The sequence below is a fragment of the Mycteria americana genome, chromosome 7, assembly GCF_035582795.1.
Source record: "Mycteria americana isolate JAX WOST 10 ecotype Jacksonville Zoo and Gardens chromosome 7, USCA_MyAme_1.0, whole genome shotgun sequence".
In the NCBI taxonomy this organism is placed as follows: domain Eukaryota; kingdom Metazoa; phylum Chordata; class Aves; order Ciconiiformes; family Ciconiidae; genus Mycteria; species Mycteria americana.
In genome coordinates this window covers 47,981,744-48,003,145 of record NC_134371.1, presented here as the reverse complement: position 1 = coordinate 48,003,145, position 21,402 = coordinate 47,981,744, and the positions used below count along the sequence as shown (strand labels likewise).

The 21,402-nt window shown below is 40.3% G+C and overlaps 1 protein-coding gene across 3 annotated transcripts in view; it reads right to left on the bottom strand.

The window, feature by feature from the left end:
- OLFM3 (olfactomedin 3) overlaps nucleotides 1-20,541 on the bottom strand; it is a 72,749-nt gene extending 52,208 nt beyond the window's left edge. For all 3 annotated transcript variants that reach the window (XM_075508234.1, XM_075508232.1, XM_075508233.1), the window contains exon 1: nucleotides 20,154-20,541. Coding sequence is in view for 2 of the 3 variants with exons in the window: in XM_075508232.1 (XP_075364347.1) it covers nucleotides 20,154-20,222 (69 nt within the window). In the remaining variant the exon portion in view is untranslated. The remainder of the gene's footprint in view (nucleotides 1-20,153) is intronic.
- Between the last annotated feature and the right edge of the window lie 861 nt (nucleotides 20,542-21,402).

Here is a 21,402-nt window from a genome sequence, read left to right as displayed (position 1 = left end):
AGTGATGGGCATCTAACCAGGTTCCCCCATACCTTGGTTTCAGTGGAAGACAAACCCAAGAAGGAGAGCTGCAAAAAAGTCCCAGTGCCCACTGACCCTGACTGAACAATGAACAAGTCAAGCCTCCAGATGTACCCTAGAATGTATCTACCGCTCAGTTGAGAGGCAGTCTTTGTCACCAAGAGATGTTTCACTCATAGAAAACAGATTTTGTAAGGGAAATGTAGCAGAAATTATACCTATCACGCTGGTTCTCACTTCAGAATCAGTGGTGCAAAAAATTAATGAGAAGAAAGGCCTAGTGAAAATGATGATGTGCTTGCCTCTCAACAAAAAAAGAATACAGGCCAGCAATACATATATACATATTGCTATATGTTTATATACATTGCTATATGTTTTCTACGACAAGGTGACCCGCCTAGTAGATGAGGGGAAGGCTGTGGATGTTGTCTATCTAGACTTCAGTAAAGCCTTTGACACGGTTTCCCACAGCATTCTCCTGGAGAAACTGGCTGCTCATGGCTTGGATGGGTGTACTCTTTGCTGGGTAAAGAACTGGCTGGATGGCCGGGCCCAAAGAGTGGTGGTGAATGGAGTTTACTCTGGCTGGCGGCCGGTCACAAGCAGTGTTCCCCAGGGCTCGGTGTTGGGGCCAGTTCTGTTTAATATCTTTATCAATGATCTGGACGAAGGGATTGAGTGCACCCTCAGTAAGTTTGCAGATGACACCAAGTTGTGTGGGAGTGTTGATCTGCTTGAGGGGAGGAAGGCTCTGCAGAGGGACCTGGACAGGCTGGATCGATGGACCAAGGCCAATTGTATGAGGTTCAACAAGGCCAAGTGCAAGGTCCTGCACTTGGGCCACAGCAACCCCATGCAACGCTACAGGCTTGGGGAAGAGTGGCTGGAAAGCTGCCTGGCAGAAAAGGACCTGGGGGTGTTGGTTGACAGCCGCCTGAATATGAGCCAGCAGTATGCCCAGGTGGCCAAGAAAGCCAATGGCATCCTGGCTTGTATCAAAAATAGCGTGGCCAGCAGGACTAGGGAAGTGATTGTGCCCCTGTACTCAGCACTGGTGAGGCCGCACCTCGAATACTGTGTTCAGTTTTGGGCCCCCCACTACAAGAGAGACATTGAGGTGCTCGAGCATGTCCAGAGAAGGGCAACGAAGCTGGTGAAGGGTCTGGAGCACAAGTCTTATAAGGAGCGGCTGAGGGAGCTGGGATTGTTTAGTCTGGAGAAAAGGAGGCTGAGGGGAGACCTTATTGCTCTCTACAACTACCTGAAAGGAGGTTGTAGAGAGGTGGGGGTCGGTCTCTTCTCCCACGTAACAAGTGATAGGACAAGAGGAAATGGCCTCAGGTTGTGCCAGGGGAGGTTTAGACTGGATATTAGGAAATTTTACTTCACTAAAAGGGTTATCAAGCATTGGAACAGGCTGCCCAGGGAAGTGGTGGAGTCGCCATCCCTGGAGGTATTTAAAGGACGTTTGGATGAGGTGCTTAGGGACATGGTATAGTGGTGGTCTTGGTAGTGTTAGGTTTACGGTTGGACTTGATGATCTTAAAGGCCTTTTCCAACCTATATGATTCTGTGATATATATATATATATGCAGCTGTTCTTAAACCTGTCTGGCTCCCTGTGTGCTGCACCTAAGCTGCCTTGGTTATGGGAACACCCATACTGCAATGGGGTACATGACTGTACAATGGTTTGCTGGAAAGGCTTTCCTCTGGCATGCCTCAAGGTAAACAGGACAGGTGGTCTACAATGTAGCTTTGAATTGGATTTAGAGGTCACTTTTAAAAGTCAGCAGTGACATAGCCTGTATCCACAGTGAGGCATTTAAGGGTTTATTCTGAAGTTCCCATTACTTCCATTGTTATCTTTGGTCTTTCAGCCAGTTACTCGTCAAGGAAGTTAATCTTCAAGCAGAGTTTTGTAATGAATACACACCATGGCACTCATTTATACTGTGGAATCAGCATTGTCATTTTGTCAGGCGAGAATTCCCCCAGCATCAATGACTGTAGGTCTGAGCACACTGGTCCTAATGAAAACAGAAGTGCAAAGCCTTATTGACTGGAAATGGGGAGGATGTGCTCTGTTTAGCATAAAGATGTCTCTAATACAATGTTGTTGATTTTAAAACGCTCTGAATTCAAAGAAGAGATCAGCAGAAAAAGCAGAAACTCTGAAATAATAGGCCTGATCTCCAAATGTGAATTGTCTGACTGGATAATTTTTTTTATTAATTTAAAATAACCAAGTAGATTATTTAAGATATTCTTAAGCTTGTGTTTAAATTGATGGTGGTAGGTATGCTGATCATTAGTTCCTCCTGCTACAGTCAATGCTTTGCTCAAGCAGACTTGTGTTAAAAAATGGCCTCCCCAAAACAACCAATATATAAAAAAGGGTACCTTTAGGCAGTGGTGTGGTGTGGGTTGGTTCCCCCCCCCTCAATGCCTGTCATGAAGCATTTTAGTTAAACTGATACTAATTGGAGTAACTGTTTCAGAATTTGGAAATATGCCCTTGGAAGGATAGCTGAAAGTCTTTCCACTCCAGTGAACAAGTTACTAGATCTGTCTGTTATGGACTTTTAAGTAAAATCAGACATATAAGGTGCATGAAGCATAATCATGTGAATTCTTGTAATCTTGGGATGTTTCCCTTAGGTTAACAGTGCGTTTGGCTTGAAATACACTTATTTGTAGCTCAGAGGATTTGGTTTCAATTATTATCAAAAATAATAATAGAAATAACAAAATTCAGTACATGAAGTGATATGGAGGGGACTGGAGGAATCTGTCAAAACTTAGCAAAACTCTTAAGAATCTCTCAAAACTGAAAAATATCAAAAAGGTTCCTGGAAAAAGAAGCCATCCTCTAAAGACAACTGAATATGGCAAAAGCAAATGCCTAGCAGTTAAGGGGATCTGTAAGGAACATGGCTAGTCAGAAAGCATTCCAAGACTGCAAATGAGGAGTATGCGGGTACAGAATAACAATTAGCCTTTTGGAGGGAGAAGAAGGGAGAAGCCTAAGGACTTCGGTATAAAATTAGCTAATAATAGCATATTTTCAGCAGAGGAAGCAAAGATATTAGAAAAGAAATATTTCACATTTACTAGTTAACTTTCTCAGAAACTGCAAATGTTTGGGAAACTAATGATGAAATGATACAGTAAGTCTTTAGAACTGTAATGAAAATTTATGACAACGGATAAGAAAAGAGTGAAATTTTAACATGAAAAAATTTGTCTAAGAGATTAGTTTCCAGAGGTAGGGGTCCAGAATAACTAGAAAGTGAAATGATAACATCAGTTGCTCTTAAGTGTTAGAGGCTATTAAAACAGGAAAATCACAAAATACAAATAGCATGTGTCCAAGAATACTAATGAGAAGGGGAAAGTAAGTCTTGGATAGTATCTTGTTGCATGTGGTTCAGGAAAATTCCAAAGGAGAAAAAATTGCAACCTTGTTTTTATTTAACAGAAGAACTAGGCAGTTAGGGCTTATCAGGTATTTTTTTCAATAACTACCATCACTGTTGCCATCCGGTTAGAAAGTGATTTGTGGAACCATATGAGAAAACATGAACTGGTCATGTCCCTTGTACAGAGAGAGACTCAATGACCTAACTAGCCTTAACCTTATTTAATTTCTGTGGCATTTCTAAATGGGAAAGAGCTACAAGCAAGAGCAATCTATCCTATTCCTGACAGACACCGGTGAATGTAATATGAATGCCAGTAGCATCTGGGTAAATTTCTCTTCTGTATGAACAACAGTGGTGAACCTTAGCCATTAGTGTAGCTTTTCCACTTGACAAAACTAGAACTGAGCAAATTTGAATACTACAGCTACTGCCAGTATTGCATCAAAATCCCTTTTCTTTCATTTTCTCAAAAAAATTAAAATTCAAGGCTCTCAGTATCACCTGGTGGTTTCTTGCACAGTGGCCTTATCAGAGATGCCAGGGAAGCCATGTCATTCTGTCTTCAGAGAGTGTTTTGAAAGCTCCAAAGGAAGAAGAGTATCTCTTCACTTCTCATTCAGGCCAGAGGAAACGTAATTGAGCCAACACATACCTTCCTTCTCCTTGTGCATCATATCCATCAGGGATGGATTTGGGGATTTTTTTTTTTAGGATCATTGTCTAGTCCGACAAGCAGAGGAATAGATCTGCCTGTACATCCTTCCACACACAGGCAATGTTGAAGGAGTTGGAAGAGCAGATGAGTAGCGTTTGTGTTCTTCCTTATGTGCTGCTCTCTGGAGCTGGTAGCTCAGAGCGGGAGGAGGAAGAGGGGGAAAGTTACCACTGACTGCAGTATAAATACAGGCATTTTGGGAGGACAAATTGTACTTCTCTGCCCACTCCAAAATTCCGCAATCTAGTCCCTGGTGGCACTCACAAAAGCAAAATTACTGCTTCATGAAATACTTTTCAATGATGATTGTGTGTTTCAGCCAATACAGTTTTTCATTCTTGAGTCCGTGAGGTGAGAAAGACCACCTTAGAGAAGGGAGTGCTTAGTATTTAAAAAAGATAACCACCACGGTCTAAATAAATGGGACATTTTGAGAACGCTGATTCAGTCAATACTTCCATTCAAAATTTTCTTCAAATGCATCCTCTTTTTCATTGAGAAAGAGGGGGAGAACAAGCATATATGTCCTCAGGCTAAAGTTGTATTTTGCTGCTTGAAACAAAGGACAGAACATCGCTGCTATTGTGAGTATGATTTATTGTCCAGCAGTGTTTTACACCAAAGCAAACACAGTGGACATAATGGAGAATGCTGCACTTCTGAAATAAATGTTTCCATGGTATACTTCTGACTGAAAGGACTGATACAAATGCTCAAGGTTTAATTTATAGAAAGGTTATAAAACCAAAATAAACCAGCCACTTCCTCTACCCTTAGTCCTTAATCCTTCACACCCCCCAACAGAAATAATTTTATAAGAAATGAATATTTAAAATCTATAAATCTGTATCTTTAAATCAATAAAAATAGATAAAGTAAATTAAACGTTTCATAAATGAGCAGGAAATAAACATTAGAAATAATAAAGATAACTTGTCCCTGGAAATGAGAGATTATGAAAAAGGTTGATTGGTGGCATAGAGTGGATAATGTAAAATGAGATAGAGATCTTATCTTCCTTAAGTGAAAATTTAGTGTTTTCCAGAGAAAGGGTCAGCATTTTTGTCATTGCATTTTTTGATAATAAAATCACAGTCTTACAAAGAACCACATTCCATAGGCTAATAGTTAGCTTTTCTAAACAGAATTAGTGATGTTATTCTTTCATGAGCATTTCTCTGTAAAAAGCCTCTTGTCTCCCCAAAACAACAGTTTTCTGTCCCAGATCATCATAATTAATAATAAATTTGTAACATTTCAGTGAAAGTTAGAACTAGGAAAATAGTCATGGGGAGCATAAACTACTGTATCTCTAGTTATATTTTTTTTCTGGATGTTGAATTTTGCTTTAAAAGTAGATTTTCTGAAACTGATGAGCTTATGATGAAAATGATGTAGTAGAGGTCTTTGTGTTTTGTACTTTCTAGTACTTCTGATGCAAATGCATTGGACCAGCACTAACCAAAATGACTTACATATACAATTATTTTGTAAGAGACACCGGAATGAATGTTCCAGCCGTGGTGCCGAGAAATATTTAAAAGCTGTTCAAATTGAAAGAAACTCTAAAGATCTCAGAGAATTGTAATAACAACATTCACTCTAGATAAGGACAACAGCAACTGTTTAAAGCCACTAGGGTACCATATGTAAATGTAAGGCCAATAATTGGAACTGATTTTACTCTGTCACTGCATTGAAGATATTCACATTCGCTGACTTGAACTTTAACAGAATATGTACATGGTTTTATGAGAAAGCAAGTCCAGAGGGCAAAGAAAGATCAGCAAAAGATGACAACTACAGCACAGAAATTTGAACTCCTTGAATTGTGCTGCATAGATTGCTGATCACAGCAGGAAGTGTGGAAGGGGAAAAAGGTAGAGATGTATCGCTATACCGTCTGCTAATATGGAAGTATTTATTTTAGCAGTGTCTGCAGGACTAGTATAGCAGAAGGTCATTAAAAATTATTTTTATAAACTTCTTATTAAAAAGGATTAGAATGCGAATCAGCTATTTAAACTTGTGACAGCCACAACTGACAGATTTTTTGATGTCATAAGTGAACCTGTAATATCACAGAATGTAGAAATATGTGGTGCATACGTAACTCCAGAAGTTTTATGTGCAAATTCAGTAGACGGGTAAAGATATAGCTAATCTTACTATTTATATGCGTTCCTACCTTAGAGGTACTTTTATTCTTTGCTTCTGGTTTCAGTATAGTTTTCTGGTCCAGGAGGGCTTCTGTAAGACTGGAAACTTTAATTTTTGTGTGACATAGCATGGAATATAGCTTCCAGTTTACTCATGTGAGCGAAGCTCCCACTGATTGGAAAAGGGGAATCACAACCCCCATTTTTAAAGAGGGAAAGAAGGAAGACCTGGGGAACTACAGGCCAGTCAGTCTCACCTCTGTGCCTGGCAAGATCATGGAGCAGATCCTCCTGGAAACTATGCCAAGGCACATAGAGAATAAGGAGGTGATTGGTGACAGCAACGTGGCTTCACTAAGGGCAAATCACGCCTGACAAATTTGGTGGCCTTCTACAATGGGGTTACAGCATTGGCGGATAAGGGAAGAGTGACTGATGTCATCTACCTGGACTTGTGCAAAGCATTTAACACTGTCCCGCACGACATCCTTGTCTCTAAATTGGAGAGACATGGATTTGACGGATGGACCACTTGGTGGATAAGGAATTGGCTGGATGGTCACACTCAAAGAGTTGTGGTCAATGGCTTGATGTCCAAGTGGAGACCAGTGACGAGTGGCGTTCCTCGGTGGTCGGTATTGGGACTGGCGCTGTTTAACATCTCTGTCAGCGACATGGACAGTGGGATTGAGTGCACCCTCAGCAAGTTTGCTGACAACACCAAGCTGTGTGGTGCAGTCGACACACTGGAAGAAAGGGACGTCATCCAGAGGGACCTCGACAGGCTTGAGAGGTGGGCCCGTGCAAACCTCATGAAGTTCAACAAGGCCAAGTGCAAGGTCCCACACATGGGTTTGGGCAATCCCAAGCACAAATACAGGCTGGGCCGAGAATGGATTGAAAGCAGCCTTGAGGAGAAGGACTTGGGAGTGTCGATTGATGAGAACCTCAACATGACCCAGCAATGTGTGCTTGCAGCCCAGAAAGCCAACTGTATCCCGGGCTGCATCAAAAGAAGCATGACGAGGAGGTCGAGGGAGGTGATTGTCCCCCTCTACTCCACTCTTGTGAGATCCCAACTGGAGTACTGGGTTCGGCTCTGGGGCCCCCAACATAAGAAGGACATGGTGCTGTTGGAGCGAGTCCAGAGGAGGGCTACAAAGATGATCAGAGGGCTGGAGCACCTCTCCTATGAAGACAGGCTGAGAGAGTTGGGGTTGTTCAGCCTGGAGAAGGCTCCAGGGAGACCTTATAGCAGCCTTCCAGTACCTGAAGGGGGCCTACAAGAAAGCTGGAGAGGGACTTTTTACAAGGGCGTGTAGTGATAGGGCAAGGGGTAATGGCTTTAAACTGAAAGAGGGTAGATTTACATTAGATATAAGGAAGAAATTCTTCACTGTGAGGGTGGTGAGGCACTGGAACAGGTTGCCCAGAGAAGTTGTGGATGCCCCATCCCTGGAAGTGTTCAAGGCCAGGTTGGATGGGGCTTTCAGCAACCTGGTCTAGTGGAAGGTGTCCCTGCCCATGGCAGGGGAGTTGGAACTAGATGATCTTCAGGGTCCCTTCCAACCCAAACCATTCTATGATTCTATGTGCCTTTCCGCTGTATTTTTGCAAATCTAGTTTAATTGCACGTGTTACTAACATACATACTATTGAGCTTGTTAAACAATAATGTCCATATCATTTTCATATCAACATATTCATCACAAAGAGAAGGAAAAGCAAGAGCACTTGCAAAATTTGTGTTGGGGACAGAGGAGGTGTCTGTGAGTCAGTAAATTCCTGCCTCTTACGTGACAGGCAGAGGTAGAAGTAGGATTAGCCTTTAGGTTAAAGAGTCAGAGGGGAACTTGAGGCTTTGAAAAAACAAAAATGCAGGAGACTATATTCTTTGCTTGTGGCTAAAGCTGATCCTCATGGGAGATTGTTAACACATATGTTTTTAATGTTTTGATAATTATGCATGTATTCAGAGACAGGATGGAAAACAGGTCAGTGGCAATCTCTGTATTGTGAGCTGTTTTTAGGATACATTCAAACAGGACTGACTATTGCTGCAAGTCAGAGAACAAACCTATCCATGAACCAGATGTCCTCCATGTGGACCAGGAATACGCATAGGACAGATATGACTAATTCTCCCTGTGTGATGTAATGTGTATCTCAAAAAATCTAATGAGTTTCTCTCAGAATACCTCAAAAGCAGTAAGCAGAATAAGCAGCATAAGGACTAAAGAGTTGCTGAAAAATGTATTAGAGCACTGGGAGAGTAGTAGTAGTAGAATAAATTTATTTAGAAAGGGGACAGACTGAGAAGTATAAGAATAATAAATTATTTACAGAAAGTAAATTTGTTTATTCTACTGAATTTACTTGAAGAGCAAGTGGGCAAGGATATTATATCCTATGTCTAAAAAAGGAGAGATTTATACCAATAAGTAATTATTTCTCAAATATAAAAAATAATACAAACTCACTGTCATTAGGTAGAATTCAGTTTAACTAAGAGTCATGGCTGTCAGTTAACTAAGAGTTGTTGTGGACAAAGTGGTAAAGAGGATAGATCACAGTATATTGTACAACATTTCTACATCTCCCATAAGAAAAAAAAATGCCCAGGAGATACCTCAGTATCTCACTAAAAAAATAATTAAAATTTCCAATCATTCTGAATTCACCAATCCAGGAACTTCACAAAAGTCTATGCTTGTGGCCCTCTGCTGCTGAAAAATTTGAGAAATATAAATTCAGTCTTAATGGCTTTAGGATAAGAACTGTGATGTGGAAAAATCAGTACCACCTCTTCCAATAAAAAAGATAAGAAAACAAATAATAAGGTTATGTTATCACAATCTCTCAATTGAAAATTATTATTCATGATAACATTGCACTGGGAAGATATATAGAAAATTACTTAGATGTAAATCATCATTGTGTAAAAATACCAGTGTTTCTTTTTGCCATAGAGTTTTATAAAGTTCAGTATTTACTGAAATTTTTTTTAGGACCTGATGAAAACAAACTCCAAAACAAAATTGTATGAGCTCACAATTACTCTTTGGATACACTGGATAAATCTAATTTTCCTTTAGGAATGGATTTTAACCATACCCAACAGAGCCTGATGGAAAAATAGGAACAGAAACAAAGAAACCACTAGATATCTCAGATTACTGAGCCATAAGCAGAGGATGTCACATACTGAGCCTTTTGACACAGTATCCTACAGCATCCTTGTTGTAGTCAAACTGGGGAGTTATGAACTGGATGGGTGGATTACAAGACAGGCAGAAAAATGTTTGGACTGGTAAAGTGTAGTGCTTTGAAGTCTAACTTGCAGCTGGTAGTAAGAGGCATTGCTGAAGGCTTGATACTGTTTAACATCTTCAGGGTGACGGGGCAGAATGACACCAAATTAGTGGAAATCGCTGAAGTTTAGAGGGGCTCTGAAATGCTGGAGGTATGGACTAGAAGAATTCCAAAAGTCTCTGATTGCACTGATGATAAAGTTTCATGTCCTGTTTTGTACAAAACAGCTTCAGATTATTAAGGAGTTCATGGAAAGGTTTTTGTCATCTATTTAAGGATGTATTTGCCATGAATGAGCAACTACCAAGTATTATTTTAATTTGGTATTGACTGACTGAAAGGTTAACATCATTCCTCATGAAAATAAGTTTTATTACACTACAGTTCACTATGATTTTTTTTTTTGAGTTGCACTTAATATTTTTTGTTTTAATTTAATTTCTGTATATGCATGTCTTGAAATAACTACCAGGAGGGGTAACCTCGAAAAGAGTTATTCAAGGTTCTAATTTTGGCAGATTTTACTGTACTGTTGTCATGAAGACATCCTGATTGGGGAGCCAGCGCCATAGAACAGATCCTGGGAATGCACTGACACCAGTAGTGGGGGAAGTCTGCACAGCCCTTTACTCCTCTTAGTAAATTCATTCCTGAAAGTATGTTAAGTAACTACTGCTCAAGATAAATCAGTTCTCAGAACAGAAATTATGTCCAGGCTGAATAAAGTGAATATAACGTTGTAACTGACACCTTGAACAAGGCTTTTTGTGTATCTGATTTAAAAAGTAAATCACTGAGTATATTAGAAAGGCTAACTCAAAAGAAAATAATCTGTTGAATGATGCTGATCCCATAGGAAATGTAACTTTACCTTTAAGCAAACAATCACAATTTTGAACATTCTTTGAAACATGTTAACATTTTTATTATTATTATTTTTTTTTAAATTTCATTTTTTTAAAATGAAACATTTTAAAATAATTCCTTGGCTAAGTTGAGGTGACAGAAGTAACTTTCAGGCTTAAATTTGCTTTGCAGAAACCTTTTCTCTGAATAAGGTACTTCCAAAAAGCTTTCAATTCATTGTCAGTCTGAGTAAAATATGTGCAGGGCATATTAAAAACAATTTAGGAGGTCACAGTTCTCCAAGAAAACCTAAGAACTTAAGCAATTCTGATTTCATTAACCACTATTTTGTTGTTCATTTCTACAACGATTTTATTGATGCAATAATTTGAATATTACTTAATATGTGTGGTTTTTCTTATTTCATATAGTTGTGGACTTTTGTGATGTCTGAGCTTATCTGACGACTTTGTAATAAGACACCAGACATAATGGGTACTTGATTTCTGCAAATATGAACTAGTTACTGAATATTCAAAGTTCCCTACTTTATGCTTCAGAAAAAGTGTATTTGTTGTAACATGCTCATTTGCTACTCTGCCTGATATGCACCTCTGTATTCTTCATGCAAGTGCCCAGAAATACCTGTGATGACAGCAAATAATATTGATCTGAGATCTCATTATAAATTCAAACCTGTCACACACTTGCTTTGAGAACTGAGAGTGCACATATCTAGAGCGGTATCTAAATTTTTCACACCAGCATCTATTCTATGTACTGTTTGTTACTCAGTACAGTGGCTCGGTGTTAAAACTACACTGTTTTCTATGTATTTTCTTGGAAAAGTCTCAATACCATATATTGAAAATGCACAGAATCTTATTATAAGAAGGTAGATTTGTTAGAATTTTAGAGATTATACAAAACGAATAGGAAAAAATATAATTGCAGTAGGGAGGCTGAGACTGAACAACCCTGTTTAATATGAGTAAGCAAGTGTGTGACAAATTTGTGGTTTTGAGAGCTCAGATCAATAATATTTGCTGTCACCACAGGTATTAATGTATTCTAAATGTACTGAAGTTCATATTTCTGTAAATCCAATTTTAAAACTGAAGTCCAAACTCAAATAACATCTACAATTTCATACATGGAAAAATTATTTAAGTACTTAGTTATCTCCTTGAAAGGGATATACTGAAACACATTTTAAAGTATTTTCCTAAAGGAGTGGTCCTAAAAAAGGAGGTCCATGAAAATCTCTATAAAACTCTGTTTTTTAATAACATGCACCAATAATTTAAGAATAATATTATTCACAGTGTTGTGATTGGTACTCAATAAGAGAGTTCACGAAGCTGCAGTCCTCTGAACTGAGTCTTTTCCAATTGTTCTGGCTCCCCCCTTACAGTTTACTTTACAGCTTCAGGAGGATGTAAACACTATTTCCCAAAACCATAGGAGTGAAGAGGCCTGCTTGCTTTCAGAATTTGCTTAAGCTGCTGTTATGCTCACTGATACACGCTTTTCAGTGAAATACGTAAAGAGAAATATTAAATATGCATTCACAGTTACAAGGATTTGTTTGGTTAGAAGACAATGCAGCAGCCAGATGACTGTTCTTGAGGGGAATGCAGGATGAAAAAATTACATTTGTATTATGTGGGGCTGCTTTAAGTTAGTTAACTAAGTGATTTAAAAGTCTGAGAAAGGCTCAGAAGGGGTCAGAATATTAAAATTACTTTGATTTCTCTTGAGGAAAAAAGTTTTAAATAAATAGGAGTGCATATTTTGTGAATAATTACATAATATGTTTTCCTTTCTTGTGAAAAGACACAGATACAGAAGCAGCTGGGTCAAGAGTTTACAAAATCCCATATCTGTAGGCCTGGTATTTCCTATTCAACCTACTTTTGGCCATAACTCAAGTTCCAATTTATGATTGTTTACTGACTTATGAAAAATATGCCTGGTTGTTTCTTTTGCTTTTCTGATAAGTAAACCTTTGCCATGAAGTTGAAAACAGCATAGGATAGTATGAAAAAAGTATATGCTATGTGTGATACCACCATGAAACTTTAAGTAAGCAAATTATTGTGTATACTCCTGTATCCATTAATACAGTTACCTCCTCAATGTTGACTGCTTGTATCACCAACATTTTGCATTCTCTGTTTCCTTCCCTAGGCATGCACATTTTGTGGTGTATTTAGCCCGTTAATATGAATCAGTCATATTGTCAGAAAAGGTAGTTATTATTCTATTTTTCTATTTATTATTCTAAATTATTCTATTTCTAGAAGCTGGCCAGTAAAGATGAATACTAGAGACCATTTAGTTTTAGTCAATACAGAGCTAGCTAGACAAATGTTACTAACTTTCTTTGTCTGATACATAGGTTATTTCCCCATTTATTAAAAAAATCTTTTAGTGCTGTTCCCAATGAGATGGTCTTACGAATGGGGATAAGATAATCCATATAGAGGGACTTGTTATTTTGCACTCTGGTGTCTTGGTATCTCTTTCAGACAGAAATATGAATTCTCTAGTTCCAAACAAAACCAAGTCTAGACTTTAAAAAACCTTTAATGACAGGAATAAAACAATGACAATAAAAATAGTTTTTGAAATAGTTTCAAGTGTTCTGATAAATTATGCTGCTGATAGAAGTTCAGTTGCCTTTTAAGATTGGAGTCACTAATAAAAAAAATCTAAAGCTGCAGTCCATGCTTGCAGTGAAGTGTCACTGATTCTTGGAAGTAATGCTGTGACATAAGAGGTTATGTCCAAGTTCAGTCTCCTTTTTTTTAGATACATTTCTTGACACTGTGCGGTGCACAACATTAAGAAATAATCTCAGAATTGTCTTTGCTTGGGCTTCACCATCACCCAAATATTGTAATATGAATCTTAAATTCATGAACAGAGACAAATGCTCCCTTAACTGAACTACTCATGTTTGATTCCTGCATCTTGAAATGAAGGTAACTCCTTTATTTCAGACACTGAAAGATATCAAGTGGCCATCAGTGGTGGACAGGTGTCCTTCAGATAGCTAGATAATAATGTGCCATAATCAGAATTGTTAAAGTTGCAACTTTTTGTCCATTTCTAAATTGGAGTTCTATGCAGCTGTCACTACAAAACAGCTACCTTTACACTTCTGTTTCATTTATATTCTTACTTCTTGGATAACGTGCGCTGTCCTGTCTGTTTAATATTCAATGTGTTCCAGTGCAAATATGATAAACAAAAGAACCGACTTTCTGAATTGGTGGTAAAGATAACTTAGTACTGAAGTAAGAGGAATTGTGTCCCCTAGAAAATGAATTTCTTTCTAGTGTTAGGAAAATTTCCCAGCTGACTGAATAAAGGAATGGTTAAGATATTTATCGCCTGTTTTTTCTTTTTAGCAAACTCAACAAAAACATCATTAATGCCAAGACAAAGTACATGAAGATTGATGCTGTGTACTTTGAGAGTTCTTAAGAGATCTCCCTGTGAATGCATTAAGATCATTTCCTCTTAGAAAAAAAAGAGTAAAAATACTGAAGGGGGACAGATTTGGAGCTTTTTTTTTTTTTGAAAGAACTCCTTTTTGAAAAATGAGGTCAGATCAGGTGAACAGTAAATTGTTCTGTTCTGCAGGTGCACCAAGTGCACACTTATTAGCTGACCATGTGGGAAATAGTGCACACTGTACCATTATAGTAAATAAGTACAATTTAAGCTCCGATCTTCTTTCAGAATTCTTGAAATACATAGAAACATTTAACTCCTGAATGTTTTTCTGTAGACCATTCAAAGTATTTTTAAGAGTAATATGTACTGCTACTGTATTTCTGCTTTTTACTGGCTTGGAGGACTAAGAATTCTGCTGGCTAGGTTCTTAGGTGGAATGATTAACGTGTATAGAAACACGTGCTTGTGTCACACATCTCGGTTTAAAAACATGTGAATAATAGATCTGGTCTGGAATTCTGAGTTATGTTCTTTCTTTCTGTTTTTATGCCACTTAGGCTTAAATGCAAGAATTTCTGAAATTTTCAGTTCATTTCTATAAGTAAGAGAAGTTTTCCACTTGTTCCTGAACGCTCCCTCAATAAAAGAATTCTGTATTCAAACCCAGGCACACAAAGTCCTCACTTGCTCTAGGTTCCATCTTAGACAAGAAATTCACTGCCTTGTGGAGTGAAGCAGTAGGATAGATTGCTATTCTTGTGAAAGATGGTCTTTGACAGGACTCCTCCCAGACTACTGCTGCAAAGATTTACACAAGGCTTTTGACTTTTACCTGGTTTTCAGTGAGGATCCAGTAAGAATGCCTAAGTGATGCCCTGAAGCATTTTTGTCATACTACAGTGTTGAAAAAGGGGATTTCAGTGCCCCAGATAGGCTGGAGCCTCCCTAAGGACTCCCTGTTCATTTCTTAATAGGCCCCTTATGAACTTCATGGATTTGAACTTGAAATTTGTAACTGTGTTAAATCTGTAGCCAACTAGAAACACCATTTTTAGAGCTATAGCTGTTATACTGCATTTCCTGTTCCTGACAGTCACCTTCTCTGCTTCAGCTTTTTCTTCTTTGCATATTTTGTTCCTCCATAAATTGTTCCTCCTTTATTGGCTTATGACTTGACCAAATATAGAAGAAAGGTGGAAGCCTGGTTACCTGAAGGCAGTGTGCATCTAATGGGAAAATAATTGTTCCTGTGAGAAAAGAATTACTTAGTATATGTATACACATATGTCTGTGTATACGTATACATATATAATTTTTTTTTTTTAGATTATATATGTGTATAATCAGTATGAATGCATTCAAAGAATTAGCAGTCATAGTAGTAGTGAACAACAGAGGAATCTGTTTTTAGCTAGAGGAAAAAAAAGGTCTCTTCACATAGCATCAACAGTTTTAGAAAGCCATAAGGACCATGTGATGTCTGATAGCACCAGAAGAGTTAGCAGTCACGCAGATGTAACTCACATACGTGTTTTTGCATAGTCTCTTCTAATATCTTCATATATGGGAATTATATATGAGCACTACTTCCATTTCTACTTCACTTAAAATGACGTAGTGAATACCTTTCTGTGATTTTATATAAAACATGGTGGATGTGTGTCATTGAGTGTGGATGAACAGGAAATACATGAAGCATCTTTTTTTCCAGGACTGAAAGGTTAGAAGGCATTATATTGACCATTGCAGGAAGAACCAGCAGTGTTAACAACAGTCTTTCTTCTTTAGCCATTGACTGAAGTTACTAGAGTGAGAGTAACATAACTGGAATGACACCTGGGAGAGGGCCCAGGATATATTCATAGCAATAGGATGTTCTTCAATGGCTATTGAGTCATGTTGCTCAGAAATGGTAGAGCAGACACCAAGCAAGAATTGACCATGTTCAGCAATTAATGATTTAGAGCATTCTTAAATCATGCAGGCTAAATAATTATATACGATTTTCATATTGACTAACTACTAATACTGTAGGAAACAGGGTAAATTAATTTCCAAGTAGCTAATGAGATTTCCATTTAATTTTGCAGTGTATTGTAGTACCATGAGTCATATTTCCAACAAAAATAGTCTTGTGGTAACCCTTGTTTGTACATAGTATTCTTGTTATAAAATCTCACAATAGGGATGAATTAATTTGTATTGCGAAGCAGCATTAAAGCAGCACACTCTTCCTACTGACAAGTTCTTGAAATCTGGGAAAAAGAAAGGTTTTAGTGGCTAGTTGTGTAGTCTGATTATGTGTGAAAATTGTAGACTTTGGAAATCTAGAAACACAGCCATTCCAAAGATCAAAATGCAAAGTTTAATTAAGCATTTAAAAATAGATGACTGTTTCAAATTTACTTTTATTTTTTAATGTTAATATTCCAAACCATCCTATTATCCCAAGAAATGAATACAGATAACAGTTGCTTTCTGTAACTGTCCTTAATGATACTATACTTAGCTTCTGTTTGGGATTGTACTTGCCAATCTTCTTCTGAAACATTTTTTAGTGAAATTCAAATAATTGAAACCCAACAGGAGGAGGACATACAGCCATTATAAAAGTTAAAGGCATAAAGTTCATTAAATGCATTGAAAAATGACCATATTTTTCAGATCTATTTAAATTTTCAAAATTGAACTTAAAAAAATGCCATCTAGACTTTGAAACCTGATGAGCTTTATTTCTATGTGGAGCAGCATTACTTCACTCTAAAATGCTTGCTTGGTTATACTACTGTTATTATCAAATGATGGCCAGCGAAAGTAACCCTTATAAAAGAAGTCCACTTTACATACTATGAAGGTCATTACAGAAAAATCCAGGCTTGTAGAAAAACAGCACAGAGATGCCATCTAGCAGTAACTCTTAGAAATTTCCTAATATTTAATAGTTCCTTCTTTTAAGATACTGCACTTAAGTGTAGGAGAAAGGAAAGATTTTTATATTCCAAGTCCTTTCCCTATAGCTGGCTTCCTGCTGAATATGTAGCCACCCTGCTGGAAATAAAACTTCACTGAAATATATCATCATGAATAATTATATTTTCTTGTATTTTTCTATGTAAATACAGAGAAAAATTAGAATCAAATTAACAGATATAACATTTAATAAGTCTCTTTAAAATTGATATTCTGTAATTAGCACCAAGAGTATTTAAAATTAATCAGTAGTGAGCTGTTTTCCATTTGTTAAAGAAGAATTTCCAGAGCTGGTCAATATTCTATATCATGTTTAGCTGAAAAAAAAAACCAACCCACAAAGAAACAACAAACAAACAAGCAAAAAACCCCAAAAGCATGGGCAATAAATTACTATGGTTGAAATAAAATCTTAACGTTCCAGAGATTTAAGAATAAACTATATATTTTTTTTGTTACATATTTTACCATAAGATGGCGATACTTAAACACTTTACAATCAGTAAATAACCTAGTAAGTTTAGCATAAAAGCCCTGTCATAATAAGAGTGCCTGTGGACAGCCGTCTTGAGTCAGTGATGGCCTGGTACTAAATCAAAGCTTTTTTTTCCCAGGTATTCTTTTAAAGTAGTTGATCGGTAAAATAAGTTATTACTTGAATGTTAATTATGTAGGACGTGAATAGGAATGTATTGTGTCTACTTCAAAATGTTTGATGTGATTTATTTTCATAAGCTGAATAGTTTGTGAGTGTCAAGGGCATGTAAAAAGTTGTCTGTCTAGTCATGAGCATACTGCACAATTCTTTTTGGAAAAGAAAGAATTTAACATCCCCTTGTTTTCTACAATTAATTTCATATGATATATTTGCTTCCCAACCTGCAGGGCAGAAAATTATTATCCCATTTCAATTTAGCATAAAGCAAGATAAATAACTGAGCACTACTTCCATTTCTAAAGTGAGATTTCAATCACAACTTGTACTTATTTGCTAAAAAACCCTGTAAACCTTTTACATATATTATTTTTCACAGAAATATGAAATCTGTTGTTCATAGTCAACAACACTAGTGATTATCTGCCATGTGGCATCTTTTGTATGCTTAATGTGGTATAGCATCTTAACCAAGGATCTGAGTAACTGTTTGATCTCATGTTTTCATTTCTGAAAACCCAACTTAGCTCTGATAAACACCAGGCTTTGATTAAGGGCTCTTATTTTTACATAATCTTAAGGACTTTTGAGCTTTCTGGCTCATGACCCCTTCACAAAGTTAAAAGAGCCTGCAATGAACATTTTAATATCCCTGAAAATGTCATACAGAGTGATGAATAAAAGGCCATTTTTATGCGCTCCGCACAGTATGCCATAGCAAAAAGGGCTAGAAGCAAAGTTTCAAAAGTTAATTTATGCTATTTCATTCCAGTGGCTCATCCTGCTTTTTAGTGCTGGATGGAGACAGACATGTAAGATGGAACATTTTTTCCCAGTCTTATTTTGGGGCATATCTCTGACACCTGAACTAAAAGAATAATTCTGCCAGCTGAAGCTCGTTTGCTTCATTAGTGATTTTACTCTTCTGTGGCTAGACAGTGATACAAATTTTGCTTTTCCTGCTTCCATGCAGTCTTTTGAAGTCTCTTAACTTTAATAGGTCTCGCTAAGTGTAACAGAAGATAGAAAAATAAAGAAAAATGAGTGTGTGGAAACCTGTAATTATAATGTGACCATGTGCTGCTATTCCCACAGATGTGGAACTCCTGTGTATCGCCTGATGAGTCTCTTTACAGACATAGCACTAGCTGATACTTTCAAATAGCTCCTGTGTAATAGCATTGATATAATTAATTATTTAGTTAATGTTATTATTCCTATATCACCCCCTGCTTTTTTAAGTTGTCACTGTATCTTACTGATTAAAAAGCGGTCAGAATACTGCAGCCGTAAATCAGATTTCCACTGAACTGCTTTTTAAGTTCTATCTTTATATTGTTAAAGAGGAAAATCCCTTTCATATTGTCAGAAATTCAGTACGTATTTGTATATGATTAATTTATGTGATTAATTCCTTTATTTTAAAGGAAAAAACCTGCCAGAAGAGCTGAACATTGCCTCGTACGGTTGTCTGGTACCTAAACGGTACCATTAAAATGCCATTCACCAACGTACAATATAAATTGTGGCAACACAGTAAGAACTACTGCTGTGCAATACTATAAGAATGTTTTCTCTCTCGTTACTTTTTTATAATGCTCACAGTTACAAAATTGCATGTCACACAAAGACAAACGAGACAAATTCTACATCTACAAGATGCAGCACTACAGACATCTGCAGGCCTAGGGGGTTTCAGTCATCATTCCTCTTAAGTGGTATAGTGCAATTCTGATTTTTTTAACGATTTAATCTAAAACCACCTTCCCAAGCCAGGTCGCATGGCTAAAACATATGTTTATTTTTATCGTTATTTCAGTATCGGGTGTGATCTTTTGGCGACCTGAACACATTTGAAAATAACGAAACTCTGCAGCAGCCTGGAGCGTGGCTATAGTGCTAAAATCGGTGTCTTCACGTGATGCCTCCGGTTCCGCTCTAAACAAATTTATTTCCAGCCGGAGGCTGTCGATGCCTGCTACCAGTGCCTAGCTGCTTCCCCAGACCTGGTGCAGTCACCGAGCGCTATAAATACCCCTTTGCCTGGAGCCGGCTAAATCGCTGTTCATTTCGGCTGGACAGCTACCGGCCTTCAGCAGCTGCGGAGCCCCGCACTGCCCTGCCTCAGCCGTCCCGACGCTCCCACCGCCCACCTCTTCTCTCTGCAGCCGATACAACTCGTGCGTGGGGGGTCGTGGGGAGATTGGGGGTGCGGGGTACGCGGGGTGGGGGGTGCGCGTGCTCTGTGCGCCGGTGCCGTGGGCCCCGCTGCGGCGTGCCCGCGCCCGTAGCCCCTCTGACCGCTTGCACCCGCGCTTCCCCGCCTCGCACCGTGAAGCCGGTAATCCCGGGACCGCGGACAGCCGTTTCCGCCACGAACTCTCCCGCCTGGCCGATCGGACAACCAAGGACACGCACCCGCCTCTCCCCGGAGCCATCCAGCCGCCCGGCAGAGCCGCACCGCCCGCTACCGCATACGCCGTGCGCGGGCCGGCACCGCCTGCCTTGCTCCGCCGCCGCGGGGCCGGGTGAAGTTGCCGTCCGCGGGGGCGCCCGGGGCGCGGCGCCCGGCCGGCTCCTACCTTGGACGGATCGAGGCCGGCCAGCAAGGACAGCAGCAGGAGGTTGAGGATGTTGGCGGGCGCCCGCATCCTGATCCCGGGGCTGCCGATCCGCGCCGCTCCTCTCGGTCATTCACTCCGCTGCCGCTGCAGCGACCGCGCCGGCAGCCGCACTTTCTGCCCGCCCGCCGGAGCCCGAGTGGAGGCGGCAGCGGCAGCCGCCCGGGGGACGCTCATTCCGCGGGCAGCCTCGGCGCGGGGAGGGCGGGCGAGGACGGCGCTGCCCGTGCTGCCGGAGCGGCTCCGCTGCCCGGTCCCACCCCCGCCCCTCCCCTCCGCCCCCGGCCAGCCCACCGCAAAAGTTTGGGCCCGGGGGACGGCGGCGGTAGCGCGGCTGGACGGGCGCGGGGAGCGGGCGGCGGATGTGACATCACCGCCGCCGTGAGGGCTCCGCGGGCCGTTAGCGGGGAGCGGCCGGGGATGCGGTGGCGGGCCGGGCCGGGCCGAGCCGAGCTGCCGAGGGGCACCAGCAGCCGCAGGCTGCGGAGAGGCGCGAGCCGGGCCGCTAAAGCGCGCGGTGTCCCCTCTCACGGGGCGCCTCTCCGTGCCCCTTCACCCAAACTTCGCGGTGTTCCCCCCGGCGGTGGCGGGCGGAGGCTCTTCCCTCCGCGGAGGGCAGCGTGCAGCCGGGCACCGCTCTCCCGTTGGCTGCGGGCGGGTAGCTGCGGCTCTCCTGAAAGGAGCACCTGGCAGCATGGCACTGGGAAAGGGGCAAGGGCGGGCTGTTGTGGGGAGCTGCGGGTGCCGCAGCGGGGAGAGGGCGGTCAGAGGAGAGGGGTTTCGTCTGGGGGATCCTGACCTTTCACTCCTCCACCTAGAAAGTTAAGTCAGGGCTTGGCTGAGCCCTGATGAGGGGAAAGCCACCACTCTGATTTCCAGCTGGACCATGGGCCAGCAAGGGACTCTCGTGGCTCCTTGCTTTGGCTGGAGCTGTGGTGGGAAGGCCTGTAGGGGGGAAGGCTGGTGGAGGTCATTGGTTGAAGAGTCCTTTGGGAGCCCTCCCAAGGACACATTGTAGCGTGCAATCAGGGGGTTCCTTTTCGCTACTTCACGGGGCACGGGCACGTTTGTAGTCAGACAACGCTGGTTTGCCAGCCGAGGCTCTGAGTGGGCTCCTGTCTGCCTGTTCAGCAGCTCATGGTCACTCTTCCATGGCCTTAGATGAGAAAGTACATGCAGGGATGTGGTTTGGCTTCCTCAGGGTTGCGTG